Below are 20,249 nucleotides of genomic sequence, written 5' to 3'. Positions count from 1 at the left end.
AAGAAAACAAAGAAAATATTTTACATACTTTGAAATATAAGACCGTAAGACTAAAAATTTAAGCTACTTTTTACTTTACTGGTTATGGTGGCTTTCAATATCTGCTACAGCTTTCTGTACCAATTAGCGAACTTAGGCATCCAACAACTCATTTCTGAAGTTTTACACAATTAACAGGGACAGAAGTACAATTAGACACAACGAGCCAGTACATATTCTTGTCATTATAAAAAAAATTCACTTTCAGGCTCTCCAAGACAGCTGAAAGGCAGAAGGATCCCCCAACACAGTGGCACAGACATGGAAAGAAATGGTCCTCTTACCATAACTGCATCGGAATTTTCATCTTAATGAAATACAGAGTCCCTGAATTTGCCACATAGGTGTTTTTCAAAAATGTTAACTCGTTTATAGAGCAAGGCCTGCTGACTTCCAGTGAGCTTCTAAACCACTCACCATTCTCCCCAAAAGTGGATGAATTATGTTATGTAGTAAAAAACACATGGCATTTTCTATTAAATATCAGAATGAGTTTTGCGTTCTGTAACTACAGGGAACCTATTTTCCCATCAATATCTCTTAAAAAGCAGTTCCCCATCTTTTTTTTTTTTTCTTTTTCCTCTATTTTGTTATGTTTTGTTGACGGCCATTGTATTTTCCCCGAGCGCTGTCTCCTCATATTGGGGTAGAAGAACTCTATTGTTCTATCGTCAAACATCATAACCTGGAGTAAACAATTTACATAGATTTGTTTCAGGAATCTTATACAGAATGATGACAACAAGGACCGCTGGAGATCAGTTGCTATCCTACTGGACAGCGTCTTACCCGGCTCTAAAATTACAAAGTAGGTGCAAACCTCCTACAAACTCATTTTAAATTCTGCAGTTAAACTACACCTAATGTAGCTTATTACAGCTACTTTTTTCATTACCCATATTTAATAACACACATTACTGTTTTTCTTATAATACTAATTTTTCTAGAGATATTTTGTATGCTACTGATTACCCAAGTAGCACGTTTTTTTCCCCCAAGCTTTCTTTTTAATCCATACACCTTTGTAAGTTTTAATACACTTAACTGCTTTAAAATTAGATTTCTCAGTTTTAATTTGCTAAAATGCTACTTTCTCTAGCAAACTGAGTTTTCAGAACCAAAAAGCATGATGAGTGGTTTTGATGATCTACTTTGAGGAACAGTCAAAGTACAGAACAGCTCTTCTATGGGATGCCAGATTAAAGAGTGTATTTGCAAAAAGGACTATCTTCAAGCAAAAAAAAAGGAAAAATCTTGTAATTGAAATGCTCACACTGAAGTATTTTAAACACTCTTACTTCATCCATAAATACATTGTGCTTCTATGTGAAATTTACATAAAGCACATTCTGTTTCCAAACTATTCTCTTCATTTTTACTCCTAAAAATAGAGCAGACCTGCAAGACTTTAGTACAACCTATTATTGACGAAGTATCAGTTAGGAATAATCACTTTTTTTTTTCCAAAACCATACGAGCAGTTTTTAAGTTCCAGCTGAACTATATGGGGTTTTTAATTCTGTTGTTTTTCTTCTAACAATCCTGTTTGTTTCTCCGTGCATATTATTCAAAGCAGATGTGCTGAAACAAGAAAAAGCCTTTTCAATCTACTACAGCAGCTGGCGCAGAAGTTAAGGTCTTCTTCCTTTCTCTCGTTTGCACACAAGCACACACGCGTGCACACACAGACCCGATGTCAGCAATGCATGCAGAAAGACTCACGCTGTGAATGTGTCTCTGTCCCCACGGTACGACAGTTTACAAGGTGGATGTCGGAGCAGCACATTTCTTGCACTTCAAATTTCCTCCTCATTTCTTCAAGCTTTCACCGAAAAAGTAACTGACAATCATCTTAATACTACTGCCCTCTACTGCTTAAAACTTAGGGACAGGAAAAACACTCCTACGTTCTGTTAATTCTTGACTGAGGAACTTGAATAAAGAGTTTTAGTATTTTTAAAGCTAGAACTTTTTATTTAGATGCATTATATGAAAATTAAGAAATGCGGAAGATGGTTCCTTCCTCTGTTTTGGATAATAAATTATTGACATTAATATTGATAGAAACTGCAGTATCTATTCCAAAGGTTTAGTAAAGGCAATTAAAATGCTTATTTAGAAAATATATTAAACAGTTTTCCTTCCCAATAAAATAACATCTGCAAAATGCATACAAGTGAGCAGAGGCAGAGTTAATATGTCAACACATTTTTGTTTGTGTAACTGAAAAAATCATGCTCGAGTTATGCATTAAATTGGATCTTAAAAAAATGTGGTGCCCTCACTGAAAAGCAAGGTGTGAATATCTCAATAATGACCCAGGAGGTAAACAGAGATACAAAAACTAGACGTTAAAAGAGTTGGTTTAAGACTGTCCCATTGGTTTGTACATAAATTCCTCCACAAACCAACCTACTTTCATTTTAGCTTGATCCAGTCACAAATAAGATTCACTGGATATTAGGTGGAATTATTAGAATAGGGTTTTTTTCCACTGAACGTTTGGAACCATTTCTCCCCCTTTTCCATTCCTCTACGATTTAACAGCTTGCCCTTCCCTTCAGACTACAGCAGAGTGCAGAAATTGGACAAATGTTTCAAACATAGGTGATGAGGTCGCATCTCCTCCTGAGCTGTATTACAGGGTGCACTATGTGTATTGAAACCAGATCTGAACGAGACATCAGATTCATACTCCTCCTGAGACAAACTCTCACTGATCTATTTCTCATACACGTTTATATTCCAACCTTCCGGGCCCAACGGCAGCACCGAAGGTTGCTGTATTTTCTCCATCACTACAGCAATTTTCCAAGAATATCCTTACTGACCACGGATTCGTATACTCTCATATGATCATTACACATATGAGGACATTTGCTAAAGCTTACTTGGTGAGCTACTTCCAGAGCCCTGTATCTGAACTCTGCTAAACCTCAGCTGCCACGAAGCCCACAGTGGCAAGGTCAGAGTAGAAGTTCAGAAAAAGATAATGCACTCACTGCTCCATAGAAATACCTTATTCAGCAGCAGAAAAACGTGTTATTAATGCAATCCCCTCTCCGTATATATAACTCAGCAGTTATGGATGGGTCTCAGGGCACCCCTTTGATCACAAACTTCTCTGGAAGAGTCTGTATCTACAACTGTATAAGATGCCAAGTTTCCTTTTGAAAAGTGTAATGTAGCAGAAGCAACTCCACATGCGTATTTCATAGGCACACAGTAAGAAGACTGACACTACAAAAGCAATTTACACCGGCTAGCTTTTGCCTGCTAAACCTATCATACGTGCTGTTTGTTCTGGATTCTCCTGCTTCTTCTAACTTACCTACAGATACTGATACTAAGTGAACTAAACGCTGCTACTCTTAGTAATTTTTCATTCATTGAGCAAAACAAATTGTCAGCTCTCCAGGAATACATATGATCATATTTTAGATTTTGAAGTGCATTAACTTTTTAATTTAAAAACTAAGGGTATTAGTTGAAGACCATTTGCCTGGTGTCATTTTAATTAATTTCTAAATCAGAGAAACACTGGCTGTGAAGATGTACAAAATGGAATGTCTAAAATGCAGAATCAAGCAACGTCAAACTGCTGAAATTGTCCCGTTCTACCTCTTTATACCCCACATACACTCCTGAACACTGTGGCACTATGTCAGCTTGTGCAGGACACACACTGAACACTTCCCGGGATGCAGAACACTGAAATTCAAAGGAAGAAAAGGATGGAGCTAGGGAGAAAAGAGGGCAGATAATCAGAGGAAAGAGAGAGACAAATTAGAAAGCTTCTGGTAACTCATAAGTACAAAATGCAAAGTCCAAAAAAACTCCCACTGGTCCAAGGCTTCAAGTGTTAGTTAATATGAAGTCTAATTATTTTTGCAGTTTGGTATTTTTATTAAACGTGCACTGAAATACGAAACTTTCAGCTAATAGAACACATGTGTAGGTAGACAGCATTCTTTTTGGCATGGTTTCATTAGTTCCATGAACAATGATGCCAGAAAAACAAAATCTAAATTCAGTACAACTACCAGGACAGACAATTTGGGTGTGGGGGGGGAGTTAAAAATCAACAACAGGCATCATTCTGCAGAGAAGCCAGTATTTATTACTAATATTACAAAGCTTAAAACATTATCTATCACCTTGGAAATTTTACTGAAAAAATTTCACAGTACATTTATGCCATTTTCTTGCTTTAGTTCTTATGAAACTAAGAACTTTAAGCTTTGCAGTCTCAGCTTCTTGTAAACCTTTTACTTGTGATTCAGAGCGAAAGCTGCATCAGGCGGCAGTACTAAACCTCACCCGAATAGAGAGAATACCTAACATCTGTTAAGCGCGCAATAATATGTGGAAAACGGCAGCATGAGATGAATTTTCAAAGGGAGTATTTAGTAGCCAAGCTAAGATCTAGTACCATTAGTAAGTATATATTAGTCAGCTAAAAATATTCAGTAACAGAAGTGTTACATTATTCACTTTCCTTACTATCAATATTCTTCAGTGTCCCTTGGCAGCGTGCATTAGAGTTCAAAATGCAGAAGAAAAAGCCACTCTCCTGAAAAGTAATGGACAGGTGGGAAAACTACAGAAGTCTCTTTGATCGCAGGTCATGTACAGATGATTGCAAGCTACTGGATTGTTATGACTTACATTACCACTGAACCATATCATATGACAGGTTTTTGTGCTCTTATCCCACTACAAGCGCCAAGGAAAATGTACTAGTTTCAACTTCCATTCTTAAACCACAAACACAGTTTAGTTTAACTCATTTTGCTTTGCAATTTTCATGAGCTAATAGCTCAAAAAATGGTCGTTTAACACAGATCAGCTGATGAGCAGAAGCCAGTTGAGCCACAGACCTCCCTTCTACCCCTTCGCATAACACACGCATGGAGCTGTTGCAAGGAATCATGTGAGTGCTACTCATCCACTTCAGTGCAAAACAAGCCCACATGGCTTAAACTGCTGATGAAGGTTTCAGTATCTACAACAGAATGGAGATAAAAATCCCCTAAACATTTGCTTGCTCCTATTTTTTGGTCTACTGGAAAACAGTTAAGCACTTTTGAAGGCTCTTGAGGGCTGCTGTGAATTTGCAGAGGCCAGCTGAAGTGTGACAGCGTCTGGCTGTTGATCCTCGGGAGATAGCAGTTACTCTTGTGCACCAAATGCAGCTGAGTGCACGAAGAAAAAAACCCAGCACTTCACCATTTCTTTACAAGGAAAGTTTAAAAAGCAGGGCCTGGAGTACAGTTAGTTAAAAAAAACCCCAAAAGTTGGATGCTAAACTGATTTCCTACATACACACGTACAGCCACAACCACTTAGGCGGAACCAAAATTATCCCAGATATGAAATACTCTGTAATACTGCAGATGTCTTTACACAGATAAGCTGATGTTGATTTCAACAGCAACGAATTTGATTAAATCATACTTTTCTTCCCTATCTTGTGTGTGCTCTCACACACTTCAACAAACATACATCACATATCTATATATATGCACAGACACATGTATATACACATTTACAAACATACTTTTAGAACCCTTTTCTACCAGCATAGCTTTATTCTGTGTGTACTAATGCAACTGCTCTGATGATCAGCAAGACTCTACTTAGGGGGATTCAGAGTTTGGAAGTTTTTTACTACTCTAGAGTTTACCGTTTTTTTTACTCCAGGACTATTTTAGTATGAGACGCAGCTGAATGGTACTGTTGTATGAAAGGACTCACCTCTCCCTGCCTAACGCAGGGAAAATATGGTCATCCAAGGCATTTCCCTTAAAAATAGCATGAACTCACAATGATGTTTTAAACTACATTCTTTGGTTCTATTTGAGGGAGAGAGAGAGATGCAATTTGTGGAATACTTGTTATGAATAGGTATTTCAAGGGGAAAAATAATGGTATTAAACTATAATTTAAAAAAAAGTAACTTAATCTACATGCCACTCTCGGAGAGACAAAACACCACCCAATATTAGCTTTTTAAGATGGTGTAATTTGGACAGTGGTATTTCACAAAGGAGGAAAAAAAGAACACTAAGTACTAAAACAAAGGTTCTGACATGACTCCAAAAATTCACCTTTCCTAGTCTCACTTCTGCAAAAGTACTTCTGATTAAAAACTCAGTAAAGAACATGTAAAGTGTTTGGGTTTTTTAATTTTTTTTTAATACAAATTAGATTGCTTCTCCACACAAATACTTTAGGTATTCAAAAGTTCAGAGTATTTGGTAGCTTCTCAAGACCTTGGAGTTCAAGACCCTTCATGTGAGCCTTTTCAATTCAGGGCAGTATTCAAGTTCTAGCCATATGTCTCACAACTTATTAATATTCAACAGGAACAAAAAAAAAAAATACATAACATTCATTCAAGTGGCCTGGCTAGAAAGCTTCTTACAGGAATATTTTTGTGCTATGGATATTTTAATATAGTTCACCATTTAGTAAAGTGTGTCTGAGATCAAATGTTACCAATTTTGCTGACACCTGACATGGAAATTCTGCTAATTTAATCACTTATTGACTCATCACTCAAAGTAAAAGCTTCTTTTTCTTACCTCATGTATGCATAAGCACCTAATAAAGGCATCTTATCAAAAAGAACAAAAGCAGATGCGAAAGATCTGTTTCTCCCAAGACAGCCATATAATGAAAAAATAGCTGCTTAAACCTCGGCAATAGATGTTCCTAGGTTTGCATGGACTGCAGTCCACATCTGGCCATAGGGACAGTTGGTAACAGAGAAAAGAACACACTGTACACAATATAATCAATTCAGTTAGTGAACGTAAGAGTGAGGAGGCCAAAGACAAGCAAGTATAAAACACAGGGATAAAGTATCTTGCAGGAGTAATGAAATAAGCTTGGTCAAATACTTTTGAGTCCACAGACAAAATACTTAGCTTATGCTTTATCATTTTGCAAGTTGTTTATTTAAACAGAAAGACCAGAACAGATTTTGCTCTTTAAAACAGCCACTAATAATGTGAGATCATTCCAACTGCAACATTAATTTTAAAGACCAAAGTAAAATGTTGCTTAAAAAATCAGTTCTGTTCCTACCTGCCCATCTTGACCCACATGAACTTGATGTATCTGCAGGTTTCCCTGTAAAATAGAAGCATTGACAATAAACCAACTTTGGAATTTAAAAAGTTGCTCTGTCCTGAAAAAGGCCTGTTTCTCATCTCATTATTAAACAACTCCAATATTAAGGAAATCTATTAATTTAGGAAATTCTGCTGAGGGTTATTTTGGCAATCCAGCTACAATTCAATGGTCAGCACTTTAACCACAGAGGATAAACAGACTAAAAAGCAAGTAGGTTTTTCAGCACCAGCATGTTTTGCTTTTTGAAAGTTACTGTATAATGTACAGTATTTTTCTGCAAAGTTTGTTTGTACGGCTTTTGAGGTAAGACTTTTGGTTTTCCTTATTTATACAAAACTGCAAATTTAGGTCAAACCCTTACTAAACTAGAATTAGCAGTATAACACTTTCACATGTATGACGTGCTATTTACTATTTGTTGTTATAGAGTTACTGCCTGTGCTAACAGATCTTTTTATTTTATCAAAATTTAATACCAGAGACCAACATAGTTGTTTTACAGGAATTACATCTATTACCAAAAATTCTCAATAATGTAAAGTATTTTAAAGGAAACTGTAGCTACAAAGTCTAAAAAGGAAAGCAGTATCTTTTAAAAAAAATGAAGTTTTTTATTCACATGCTCAGAGATGTCTTTTCTAAAGTACACTTAGATTAAGAAAAAACAGCTTCCCAAACACAGAGACTTGCAGTGAAATAACACATTTCTTTGAAGAAAAAATACCAATTCATTGATTTGCATGTTTTCTGCATTTTCTCGTACTGGCAGCACTTCCTCTTATTTGAAGCTGTGTACATTGTAATAAATTTAAAACCAGATGTTTTCATCTGTCACGGACAAACGTAGTCCCTAAAACTCTCACACATGGGAACTTCAGATGAAGCCAATGGACACCGGGGTGTGCCTGAAGCTCAGGATCAATTACAACTACTATCTGCTGAATCGTAATTATTTCAGTGGCTCTTTACCCAAGAACTGCTTCAGTTTTCTTGTAGCACACTGTGCATTCCTTTAGACCCAGAACATTTTAATCCTTTCTTACTCCCTTCTAGGTCTGAAAAGCCCTTCAAAGGAGACTGCCTTTAACTATAATATTTATGATAATATTTATTCTATAATAGTTCCCTGTGTTAACAGTATTCCTCCGCACCAACAGTGGTTTTATGAGATGTGATTTAGGGTACTTTGGAGGTGGATTAAACTAACCCAACAAGCAGATATGCTTAACACTGAGTAAAACAACTCCACAGGGAAATCACGCAGATTAAAATTGTAGTCTGCATTTATGTTTAACCTTATTTCGCTATCGCTGCTTCATGTAAACAAACTAAGTGCACAAGAAATCTAACAGCAGTCTTAGCAGTTAGGAGTCCCTATATATTCTTAAATAATCAACAATAGCACTCTCCCTCAGGTAAATTCAGCTGGCTTTAATAGCTGTTTCGCCTGAGTGGGGAGAAAAAAAGAAGTCAAAATTGGAGGGTTCAGTACTGGGTTTATCCACTTCCATTCTGCTGTACTATTTTTATGAAAAAAATATGAAGTGCAAATACTGCAATGCCAGATCACTTGATCAGTAATGAAATGAAGTTCACTTTATTCTGCAATGTATCTTTACTAGACGGCATCTGAAGGTTTCCCCAGCTCCTGTTCAACAGTTGCCACAATTAAAGACAGAGTATTCTGAACACATTTAGTTCATAAAGCTAACGAAAATAATTTTGTTTCTCAATGGCAGTGCAAGCACTTAGGCTGGTTTCCTATAACACTCTGCAAGTACTAAATTTCCAATGAAGACAGCCATATACAACAATCATTAGTGTAACACACACACTGAACTGTCTTGGCTGGCCAAGGGACAAAAAAAAACCAAACCCAAAATAAACCCAAATCAACAAACAAACAAACAAACAGAAACCCTCCAAACCCACACCCCCACACCAAGACAGAAATGGCATATTGCATTTACTGTCATAAACCACATTTCATCCTGGCTCCACCATATGCTCTTGCTTCTACCCACACTGGTCTCTCCAGTGTACTGTAACCGATCTCAGAGGTACGGTTTTAGAATCAGGGCCCTAAGTTCTGGCCAACAACTGCTCCGCGGGCACCCAAACGTTCGGCTTACCTCACTGTCCTGCGTGATTTGGACTTGCTCGCCTTGAGGAACCTGGGCTATGTGGAGATGGCCCTGTGGAATCCACAACAAACGAAAACACCAAGGAGCATCAGAAGAAAATCATAACTAGAGGAAGAAGCTATCACCTTGGATTCAACACAGCTTAATGTACGGAAGCAAAACGCTTATTCAATGAAAACCATTAAAGATAGCTTTAAACAAAATAAAGTACATCCATATTTCCCCATTTTTTTAATGCAAAGTATAAGCAGAGTGACTTTGAAAAAAGAATGGTTCATTTTCACATAAGAGGAAAGAAAATAGGCATAAGAATAAATAATATTTATGTAATGCATTTCTCTACAAAGTATATGCATTTTTGACTGATCCACAAGGCATGGGACTAACTTGCTTTGGTAGATTAGCATTGTGCCTGAACATTAACCCCATTTAAAGACCTTGGAAAGTCAGTTCTTAAAAGAGATACGCCACGAATAATTGCTCACTAAGAGTGAAGTTTTAAAAGGTATCTGTAAGTATCCACGTATCTTTGTACATTCACATAGTTATGGTTAAGCACAGTACCGTGCTAAAGACTATCTCTCAAGCAGCTATAAATTGGCATGAAGTCATTAATTTGAATGCAGTTACACTGGTTTATGTTAGTGGAGAATCTGCACTAAACAGCTTTAGTAATGTTAATACTTTGTATTGCTGACCATACCCACCACTTCAGAATGGTATCAAGCCTACCATTTGATCAAAACACAGATAAGAGAGTGGACGGGATTCCTTGTGCATCCTGACTAGCCCAGCAAAGTCTTTGCTACTGTGATTTACCTGAAGGGAGATTGGATTCTAAATAACCTACTTCAGGGTTTATAAGGCTTTGTGTTCATTTTAATATGCCTGCATGAGACAGAGATTAAAGATAATCATTTGGAATTCTGTCAAAGGCTCTTCTTATTTTATAGCACAAGAACAATTGCATGTGATTTTCAAAGAAACACAGATCCCTCTATTTCAAACAGTTTCATTTCCTTTGGAAGGAAACTGTCTATTTATAGAGAGAAAAAACATACTGAAAGTATCATTCTGACAATAGGGACTGTATATAAAATTAGAGCACAGCCCAGTCCATGTTGAGATTAGAATCACTTTCCCTCCTTAACATCAAGCTCTCAGGGCTCCCAGGAAAAAGCACTGAACATTTAAAAGATCCCTTTGTGTTTTCCAATATAAGCAATCCTTTCTGACTAAAGGGAGGGGGGAGAAGGTGACTTTATTCACCTTTGTATCATGCAGCATTCCAGAAAAGAACTGCTCACTCATCTTTTGCAGATACATAGCTGGCCTTCAAGGACACTCATTTTAGTTTGTTCACAAATTCAGTTCAATACTGATTTTTTTTAAACAATATACAGTATAAATTACTACGACCTTACTAAGGACTCTTAGCCTGATCTTTATGTATGATTCCCTAGAACTGGAAAAGCAATACCATTTTCATCTGTTTCAACCTAGGACCCCTTTACATGTTTGACAAATTATGACAACATTTAGATATTGGTCATAGTGGATTTTTCCTGAATTCCAGAATCCATTTCAAGGATAGTTGACAAGTCCACATCTTTTAAAGGGGCAAAGTTTCATCACTTACGTCTATAAACATAACCATTTTGTCTATTATATCCATGTATTTCATATAACTGTCTCTTCCACCTTGTCTTTCAAGACTTGAAAAATACTTTTCAGTCATCAATTGAATCTCATAAAAAGATCTATACAGTACTTAAGAAGATATGCTTTTTAAAATATATAGGGAAACCAAGAGACAAAGAAATTCACATGATAATACTGTAAAGTTATGGCAAAAGTGAAGTGGAAATGGAACCTGTGCACCCAGTTCCTGCAGAAAAAGCATTACTTCACTTGAGGATGTTCTCAACTGACAGGAAAAAAAGTTTGAAAGTTAATTTATTGAACTTCTCTTTAGTCCTCTTCCAAGTTTGAGAGTAGTAACTCAAAGCATTTAGGATCTAGTTCCATTAAGCAATCACCCTCCAGAATTAGCTCAACTTCCATTTAAGTCATATGGTATCCAGGTACATAACAGGGAAGGGCAAGGCCTTTGGGAAAACGAGAGGGATGGCCCAGACTTTCCAACCCTATCTGAATCTCACAGCTAACGGTTCCTACCATCCCTTACACCCACATTCCAGCTCTTTCTTTTGACTTACTTTATAAGCAACCTTTTTCACTTGGGAAAAATGCACGCTCTAACACAATCTCCTCCCCACAACTCTTACAGTTGCTGTCTGGAGCTCCTTCCACTTCCACACACTCCTTAAAAAATATTCTGGCTAATATTGTAGTCTTCCTTTTAAGCAATGCTTACAGCTCTGCCGATTGCCTTCAACACTGTGCCACACATCTTGAAATTTTCCCCCAATTTCCATGACACTTTGCTCCTCTGATTCTTCTACTGCTTCTTGGGTAAACCTTCATCAGGTTTTAGAGACATGTATTTTTTTTATAACATTCCCAAAGCATCTGTCCTTCATAGTATTTTTTCTTCATCGTATTTCTGAGCAACATCACCATTTCCACGCTATTTGCGGCTCTACATGACCAAACTTGAGTATTCCCTGTGTTAATGGAGTTTTCTCATTCTTTATGTGTAAATGAATCAATGGGGCACATTTGCTCCTCCTCTCCTGCACTGCCTCTCTTACCTGGGGAGAGAACACTGTAAGTATCTACCAAAAATGCTTCATTATCCTACTTCAGACTCTTCTTTGTAATGGCGTTGACCAAAACCTTTACAAGAGCCAGACCACTGGGTACTACAGTTATATTGTTGACTAGTATCTCTCAAGAATTCTTGTTTATTTGCCCATTTCCACCTGTTTTTTTTAGCCTGGTTTCAAGAGAAAGCTGGCTTATGTGATCATCATGCAGAACGGGTACATACGTGTCTTTGCACATTTCTTTCTGTTCTGTGCTTGGACACTGCCTGGCACAGTTGAGTGCTGGCCCATACTCAGGCTTCTGCGTACCTTCAAAACGCTAATACTAGCAGTGAAAAATTTGCTGTGTTGTATGACCACAGATAAATGCTGTAAACTGCAAAGCCTGAAGTTTTTGAAAACTAATGGCAGACAGATTTCACACATTAAATTCTCCGGTTTCTACCACAAAAGAATGAGTGTGCAGATATAATTCACTATTTCTGAATGCCACACGTCAGAAATGCCACACAATCCGTTATTTCATTATTTTCTTCCACTTTTTTTAAAAAATTTGAATTTAAAACAATCCTTGTAGTCAAACTGTGGCACACAGGAACTAAAGCCAAGGTGAGTTTTTTCAGAGTACACTAAAACCACATATAAAAATAATCATGGCCTGAGTTGTGGTAGGAGTCTCAGGCTTAAAAAATGTCAATATTTATAACTTTTACTTACATACATGCATCTAAATGAATACACATGTAAAGGCTTCAGCTAACAGATGTTCCAAAATGCCTGAGAATGTAGGGGTTTTAAAATGAAAATAAACAAATAAATGCATTCTTGTTTTGGAAGGCATAGCCAGAACTACCTCTGAGGTGTAAATCATATGCTTAGTGGGTCTGCTATTATTATTATGGCAAGTGCAAGCAAACAGCCAGCTAGAGACTAGTCAACTCTATATACAGAACTCTATGTGCATGTATTTGCAACAATTGTGTAAGCAAATGCTGCATGAAGATTTTTGCCAAATATCTCTAAAGATTTTTTCATAAGCCTTCAATATTTATGTTCTGAAAATCATGCTTAAAAAGTGATGGTAGGTGCCTTTTTCAAAATAAAAAATTAATTTTCAACTGAAGCAAAGTTTGCAATAATCGAGATCATTTAAATGGAATAATTTAGAAAAAGTTGAGTACATACTACTTGGACTTGTCCATCTTCTCCTATTTGGTGGATCTGAACCTGCTGAGCATTGGCTAGTGCATAGTGTAGTGCCTGTGGCTGGTTCTGCTGGATCTCATTAGAAGCTGAAACTGAACTCTGCGAACCCTCTGAAAGAGAGACAAAAATCCAGCTTTATTATATGTGTATATGTCAGGCCAGTGGCCACGCAACAATGCATACTTAAAAACTGTGGAAAACAAATGCAATCAGTAAGTAGATACAGATCGTTTACATGTTAATATTCTTACACGTGTTCATTGCTCACCTGTAGATTTGCTACAAATTCCAAAGGAGTTCCAAAGGCTATTTTGTTTCTGAGAAAGCTTACATTTTAAAAAAAACCACATGCATTTCCAAAGCAGTTCAACGCTTTCTTTTGTGCACCTGTGTAGCTAAGAACTATTACTACCACCACCACTACAAGGATACATTTGAAAACCCATCCTGTAAATTGAAGTTTTATAAACGTGACTTTTTTTATGCATTTGATGTCAGTGATACTGAGAGACTAGTAATGTCAGTAATTCTGTACTAAAGGAGTGAAGTGGAATACAATGGACCAGAGATTAATGCTATGTATGGGTCTTCCTCCAGATTAAGACACCACTAACAGGTAAATTATCACCAGATACCATATATCCTTTTAGGCATCAGGAAAACAACTCGGGCTATCAATCAATGACACTTTTGAAGCACATGTGATAATTCAAGTACGCACTGCTAGGAAAAACCTTAAAACATCCCAATATCATACTAATAGCATACTAAGATTCAGCATCAGTCCTAGTTTTCTTCGTTTTTTAAATTTGAAACATCTTGGAGAATGGGACTGTCATAAAGGGCTTTTAGAATAATGTATTTGAATAAATACTTTTTACATACAGTATTCTTGTAAACTCTTTAACATTTTTCTTTTGCTATGCCCCAAAAATACATTGAACAAAATCTCTGAAGCATTATGTGGTTTACGATTTTTCTAAATTATTTATTGCTCTGACAATGACTTTTATGCTACAGGGTAACCTAAAACACATTAACATCTAACATGTAGTAACATTCAATTCTATAAGGCTTTCAAGCTGTCCAAGTACTAGAAGCTATAATGAAAATATTTAAGAAACAGTGTCACTCTACTTCCGTTGTAGATCATTTCCTTACAAGATTTTATGTATTGCTTAAATAAGCACAAGATAGGCCTCGTCCTGCTCAGAGGTGACTGATGGCTGATCTATTTTGGTTTTTAAAATGATGGTTGGTTTTCTTTTGAACAAACACAGCAGGAAGGCATGTTTCATGAAATTTTAGTACCTCTACTTAATACTCTAAGATTTATACTGAAAAGAGAATGTTAGTTTTGCAAGAATGAGCTTTATCCACTCATACAAATATTTTAACGGAAATATTCTTTAATAAAATCATCCATTTGGGTTTTTTTCATCCTGTCTGCAAATGTTTGTTTAAGAAGATAATTTTGAGTTTTAAGTCTAAATATGGGAACTGGAAAGTAACTCAAAACCACCAAGCTAGTATTTACTTATTTGTTGAAAAGTTTATTTGCTTAACAATTCATCTAGACAGCTCTAATTATGTTAACAATCTGCAAATACATAACTACAGCCAGAACACTTACGCAGTGAGCAAAACTAACAAGCACATGTTATGTACTTGTTTCGTACAAGTACAAAAAAAAAAGAGTCTGTTGGACATACATCTTTAATACCTTACATTTGACTAGTAGGTAACAGCAGAATGTTTGCAATTTCTTAAATATAGGCCTGTTGCTTGCTGTGAGATTCCAGTATTTCCTGCACTGTTGTACAACGGAAGCTTGCTGTACAGAATTCCGGATGGGATTAACAAATCACAACTGGCAGGAGAGTGCTGTACCTAGTATGAGAAACTGTGCTATCAACCAAATAAAAATGTGATTTGTTCAAATTCTGATTACTAGATCATGCTTTCCATTGCCAGTGGCTTTGTCATGGTCAGTGAAAGTAACAGATAGTCTATAAAGATCATTTAACTAAGCCTCTTTTGTCTTCCCCTTTTTCTCTCATTTCCATTACTTCAGTCCTTAATAATACTTCATGTAATTCATTTTATGTATTTTTTATTTTACAAACAGCATTTTGTTAGGATGCTAAAGGGCTAAGAAAGCCCACTGTTATTCATCTTCCTTCTTATAAGCTACCACTAGTCCTCCATTCCATTGTGATTTTGTCTTTCCATCATGCTTCCCAGTCCCCCACTATGTAATTCAACAGCTGAGCTGAGTTACAACTCAACTGCTAGTCAAACCACAGTGTCCAAATACATAATCCTTCATCTAGATGTGTGCGTGTCTACACACATGTGCATACATACATAACTTTATATGCTCAAACATATATAGTGTAAACGTAAATATGCATACACAAACAGCAAAACTGGGCTTGGGACACAAGCGAGGTAAGACATGTGTTTCACTTACAGATTTAACAACCTCCTAGTAGTATTCTTCCTGTAGCTTACGCTTACCATTAAACAAACTGCAACACGGTACTTCTGAGAAAACACGAAGATCCACTTACAAAGAGTATTTATTTTCTGATTAAGAAAGTTACGCAGTGAAAGAATATCAAAGAAATAAGTTGCAGCAGATAAAAATATGTATTTACATATATATTATATGCACATATTGAAGTGCATTTTTAACTGTAAAGTCCAAAAGCCTTTATATGTAAACTATCCTTTGCTTCACAGATGCCAGAAATTACTATGCTTTTCAGAGGTGGGAACAGGAGACACAGACTAAATGCAATCATAACGTACATCTCCCGCAGTCACTTATAAATAGATTTCAGTTTGGCTTCACTGCAACAACCACAGTTGGGTTTTCTTTCTTTCTTTTTTTTTTTTTTTTTTGTTTTGGTGGGTTTTTTTATTCTTGGGAAGAAAGAAGACAGAGGATTCAACAGTGTCTAAAAACAAAACATCCTTTTAAAGTATTGTTTTTCCCCCTCTAAATCTCTGACCAGACAAAAGTAATATTTATCCATTTTTAAACATTCCCCATTAAAAACAAACACAAACATGAATAGCACACAGCTTGAATAGAGGATATGTCAACAGTTATAAATCACTATCATGTAAACTATCTAGCTTCACGTTTACAACTTTGATATATTAGAGAATCCCTGGCATTGAGTAGCTATACAGCTGAACTCTTGCTTTGAAATTTTCCTTTGCTCTAGTTACAAAGGGGTTCTTTGACATGGACCAGACAGCTTATGTAGTGCTACTACTGAGCACCTCATCCATGGCATTTCCAAAGCACGCTCCACTACATGGAATAGCTTTGGAGCCACCCACAGAATGGAAGATGCTGCATTGACCATTCCACAGGTAATTAAGTTGTGATACAGGGGAAAAAAACAAAACAAAACTACTAATGAAATATTCCTTCCTCCCAAGTTGAAATTGGATCTTTTACATTTTCCGTTTGTTTACTGCATGTGCTTATGAGTCAAAGAAAATTTAGCCTGAGTCCGTCTTCTCAGACCAATGTTCAAGAGGACAAAATCACCACTGAAGCAGTTACTTCTGTCACATTACTCAACACTAATCTTCCTCAGACATTGCCAAGCAAGATTAGATTTGTCAGACAAATGTAATTTGTCACTGTTTCAAGAATACGTGTGTTTAATTTTCAGCTAAGATCAGTTTTAAAATTCCTCACTTCAAAGGCAAAACCTTTGGCATTTTCTAATTCTTTCCTATTCTATTTCATATTTATCAGTTGCGCATCTGGCTTCTCATTTTGGAAGGAAACGTAGGAGGTAGAGATTCTGTAGCAGAGGGGATTCGTGCTTGGTCTCCTTACGTGTTGTTATTCAAAATTGTTTTCCTAGTGTACAGGCCTCCCAGCCTCCCACTTCTGCTTACGAACTAGGACATACTTTTCCTCCTTCCTTGATGTGTAGCCCTAGCAAGGAAAGGTTAATGGCCAGACGTACCAAAGCAGTCCTCAAAAACCAAAATGTAGGAAAAACACCATTACTGAAAATTAATAGAAATAAAACTATATACTGTAAACTATTATCTCAACCTGACTCATCCAGTGCTAAATGCCTCCAATTTTGCAGAACAGCTTTGAAGATTTGGCTGCACATCCATTTTTATATGTGACATCTCGGCATAGGCTGAGCACTTCAGCCTAAATCTACATATAAATCCCAAAGTCATAGAACTAATTAAAAATTCCAACATGGAAAACTGTGATAACAGCTTTAACAATCTTAAGAGAAATTAAAAGAAAGGGAGAAGGCAGTCTTCTATTAATCCTCCTCCCAAAACCCTCATTTCCTACTGCCTTCCCTCCACAGACTGCTAACATTTTTAAAAAGAATATCTAGTTAAATAGTCATGGCAGCCATGTACACAACTCTTGTCAGGAAAAAAAAAAGGAAAAAAACACACATTAAGGACTGAAGTGTTGGCTCCGAGAAGAGCACAGCAAACCACTGCAATTAATACCTCAATTCCAACAAAAGGCAACAGCTTCAAACAGAAGAGCCAGATAAAATAAGGAAAACCAACTTCTGCCTAAATATAACAGTCTGCTACAACAACTTTATGCAACACATAAATCTTGTGGCTACTGCAAAGCTGCACAGTCAAGTAAATGTTGAACAATCTCAATTAATATATTTGGGGGTGAAGGACAGAGAAAGATTAATTAATATTTTCCTACAAGATTCCTTAGACATGTTTTTGTCTGCAGATCAGTTCCTCTTGGGCTCTTAACACTTGAACACTGTCACAGAATTACAACGCCAAAAACTTCTAAGGCTACGTAAGGACTATGGGCTCAGCCTCCTGCTTTGTCATTTGCATAGCTAATTTTTCCGTATGATAAACGGAGCAGAGAGGAAATTTGTTATCATTTTCAACTGCACAACTCAAATCAAAGCCATGTGCTACATGAACTTCTATGTATAATGGGCAAAATTTTTTGACATCTCCAACAAGTACAGAAGAATGAAGCTCAAGAATAGCAACCCTCTTTAGATGTAAATAATTCAGAATTATTTATTACATGTGCAATAATTCATAAAAATCACAAAGTCACAGAATTAGATGAGGTTGGAAGTGACCTCTGGAGATATCTAATCCAATGCTCTTCTTCAAAGCATGGGCAACCAGAACGGGTTGCTCTGGACTGTGTCCAGGTGGATTTTGACGGTCTCCAGGGATGGTGTCTCTGCAGCTTTTCTGGGCAACCTGTTACTACGTTTGACCACCCTCAAGATTCCTCAGAGCCAGAGAAATCAAAGCCAGGTCACAGGCAGGTGAGTTTTGGGATGCCTTTTCTTTTTTTTTTTTTTTTAAATGAAGTGAATTAATTGCTGCTAAAAAGCAGCTCTGAAAAAATCAAGTCCCCTAATTCATAGGGGAGGATGTCCAGCAGGGCAGTGACCATGCTGATTTGAGACTATTTCAGGACTAACAAAAATATTATTTTCAATGATATGTAGGCATGTTCAACAATTTTCACCGCCAAACAGAAAATACTAAGTTATTCTAGACTCTTAGCATACCAGCATTTAAGAAAAGATTCTGTAACACATAAGAGAACAGAGCTCCTTTGCAACATTTCAAAGAGCCAATAAATTTCTGCTGACTGAAACGTGTAGTATTATACTACAACATAACAGAAAGCTATGTTGCTATTAGCAGCCCCTAGAGATAGCTGATGAAAAATATTACTTCAAGCCAATCGAAGACAACAGTTTTGGATTTGAGCCTTTTTTTTGTCGTACCTCTTGGTCACAATTTTAATATAAAATACTACAATCACAAGTTCAGAAGTGGAAAAACCTTACCAAACTCTGGGAAAAATTCACACAGGGAACGTGGTGTTCATTCATTCACGCTCAGGACGTTGAAATCATATTTAAATCTCTTAATGACGTTTTCAGAACAGATCAGCTGCATGGCAAAGACTGTGATACTATGCGTCTACTCAAGGCATCTGTTGATGGCAACAGTGCATCTTAAAAAGAACTACTTTCTGAAGACTATAGGAATATCTTCTAGGATAAGCCCTAAAACTTCCCTAGGAAATTATCATCATTTAGCTAAGAGTCAGTGAGTTTAAGTACTTCCACAAATGGCTTAGGTTTATCATAGTTAACACGGTAAAAGGGGTGAGTGTGTGTGTAAATTTTTTCCCCCACGTGGCATAATCTGAAATGCTTGTTTATAAGATATGAAAGTGCTTTCCTACTGAACGTGTGCAACACCCCTGCTGTATCTGAACTATCAGAGAACCTGACACACTTACCTTAAGGGGTTCAGTGACCTGACCTGACTAGTCATAGAACGATGCTCTACTAAATTTGCTGATCAAACTAAATAATTATAGCTTCTTTCAATAGAAGTCATGTAGTCTTATGCTGAGTGAGTGGAGCCAAAGCCAACGCTTTATATATGCAAGAAATTACGCTGCATATCCCTGCATCCTTCACAGTGTAAACACGACACAGTAGCCATTCACAATCTTTTAAGAGCCTTTTTTTTTTCATTATATCTTTTGTGAGAAGCAGCTACTCTATTCCGCCCAACAGATAAACAACTCAAATACCTGTTATATGTGAATTGACATGGAGCAACATATTACTCAGTGAAACCAAACACAGGTATTCTTCTGCAGACAGCAGCAACCACAGCTGGGTGGAGACCTGACATAAAGCACCTGGAAGCTGATCTTAATAGCTATAACTAACAATAGTGGGAAAGACAGTTTCTCAAGTAGCTGAATTCCAGACCGTTCAAGGCTCACCTTAAATTGCCCTCTGAAACAAATGCTACCATAAAATCTGTCTGGGTTCATATGTAACACTTTAAAAAGCTATATTTGACAGCTATGTTGTCATAACTGTGAAATACAGACCTCCTTTACTTCAGAGCTGTGAAATATTACTTCTCCTTCCTGCTAGCTGGCAGC

The 20,249-nt window shown here is 36.8% G+C and overlaps 1 protein-coding gene across 6 annotated transcripts in view; it reads right to left on the bottom strand.

The window, feature by feature from the left end:
- The window catches only part of BANP (BTG3 associated nuclear protein), a 136,853-nt gene that overhangs the window by 60,024 nt on the left and 56,580 nt on the right, over positions 1-20,249 (bottom strand). For 3 of the 6 annotated variants that reach the window (XM_010287714.1, XM_010287717.1, XM_010287712.1), the window contains 3 exons: positions 13,238-13,368; positions 9,312-9,374; positions 7,132-7,176 (listed from right to left, as the gene is read on the bottom strand). In XM_010287714.1, coding sequence (XP_010286016.1) covers positions 7,132-7,176; positions 9,312-9,374; positions 13,238-13,368 — 239 coding nt within the window. Of the gene's footprint in view, positions 1-7,131; positions 7,177-9,311; positions 9,385-13,237; positions 13,369-20,249 lie in introns of all 6 variants that reach the window. The other 3 variants (XM_010287713.1, XM_010287715.1, XM_010287716.1) reach the window with 1 other exon arrangement.

The sequence above is a fragment of the Phaethon lepturus genome, unplaced genomic scaffold (assembly GCF_000687285.1).
Source record: "Phaethon lepturus isolate BGI_N335 unplaced genomic scaffold, ASM68728v1 scaffold15485, whole genome shotgun sequence".
Taxonomy (NCBI): Eukaryota; Metazoa; Chordata; class Aves; order Phaethontiformes; family Phaethontidae; genus Phaethon; species Phaethon lepturus.
The sequence above is the reverse complement of the archived record's forward strand: the minus strand, read 5'-3'. Positions and strand labels throughout refer to the sequence as shown.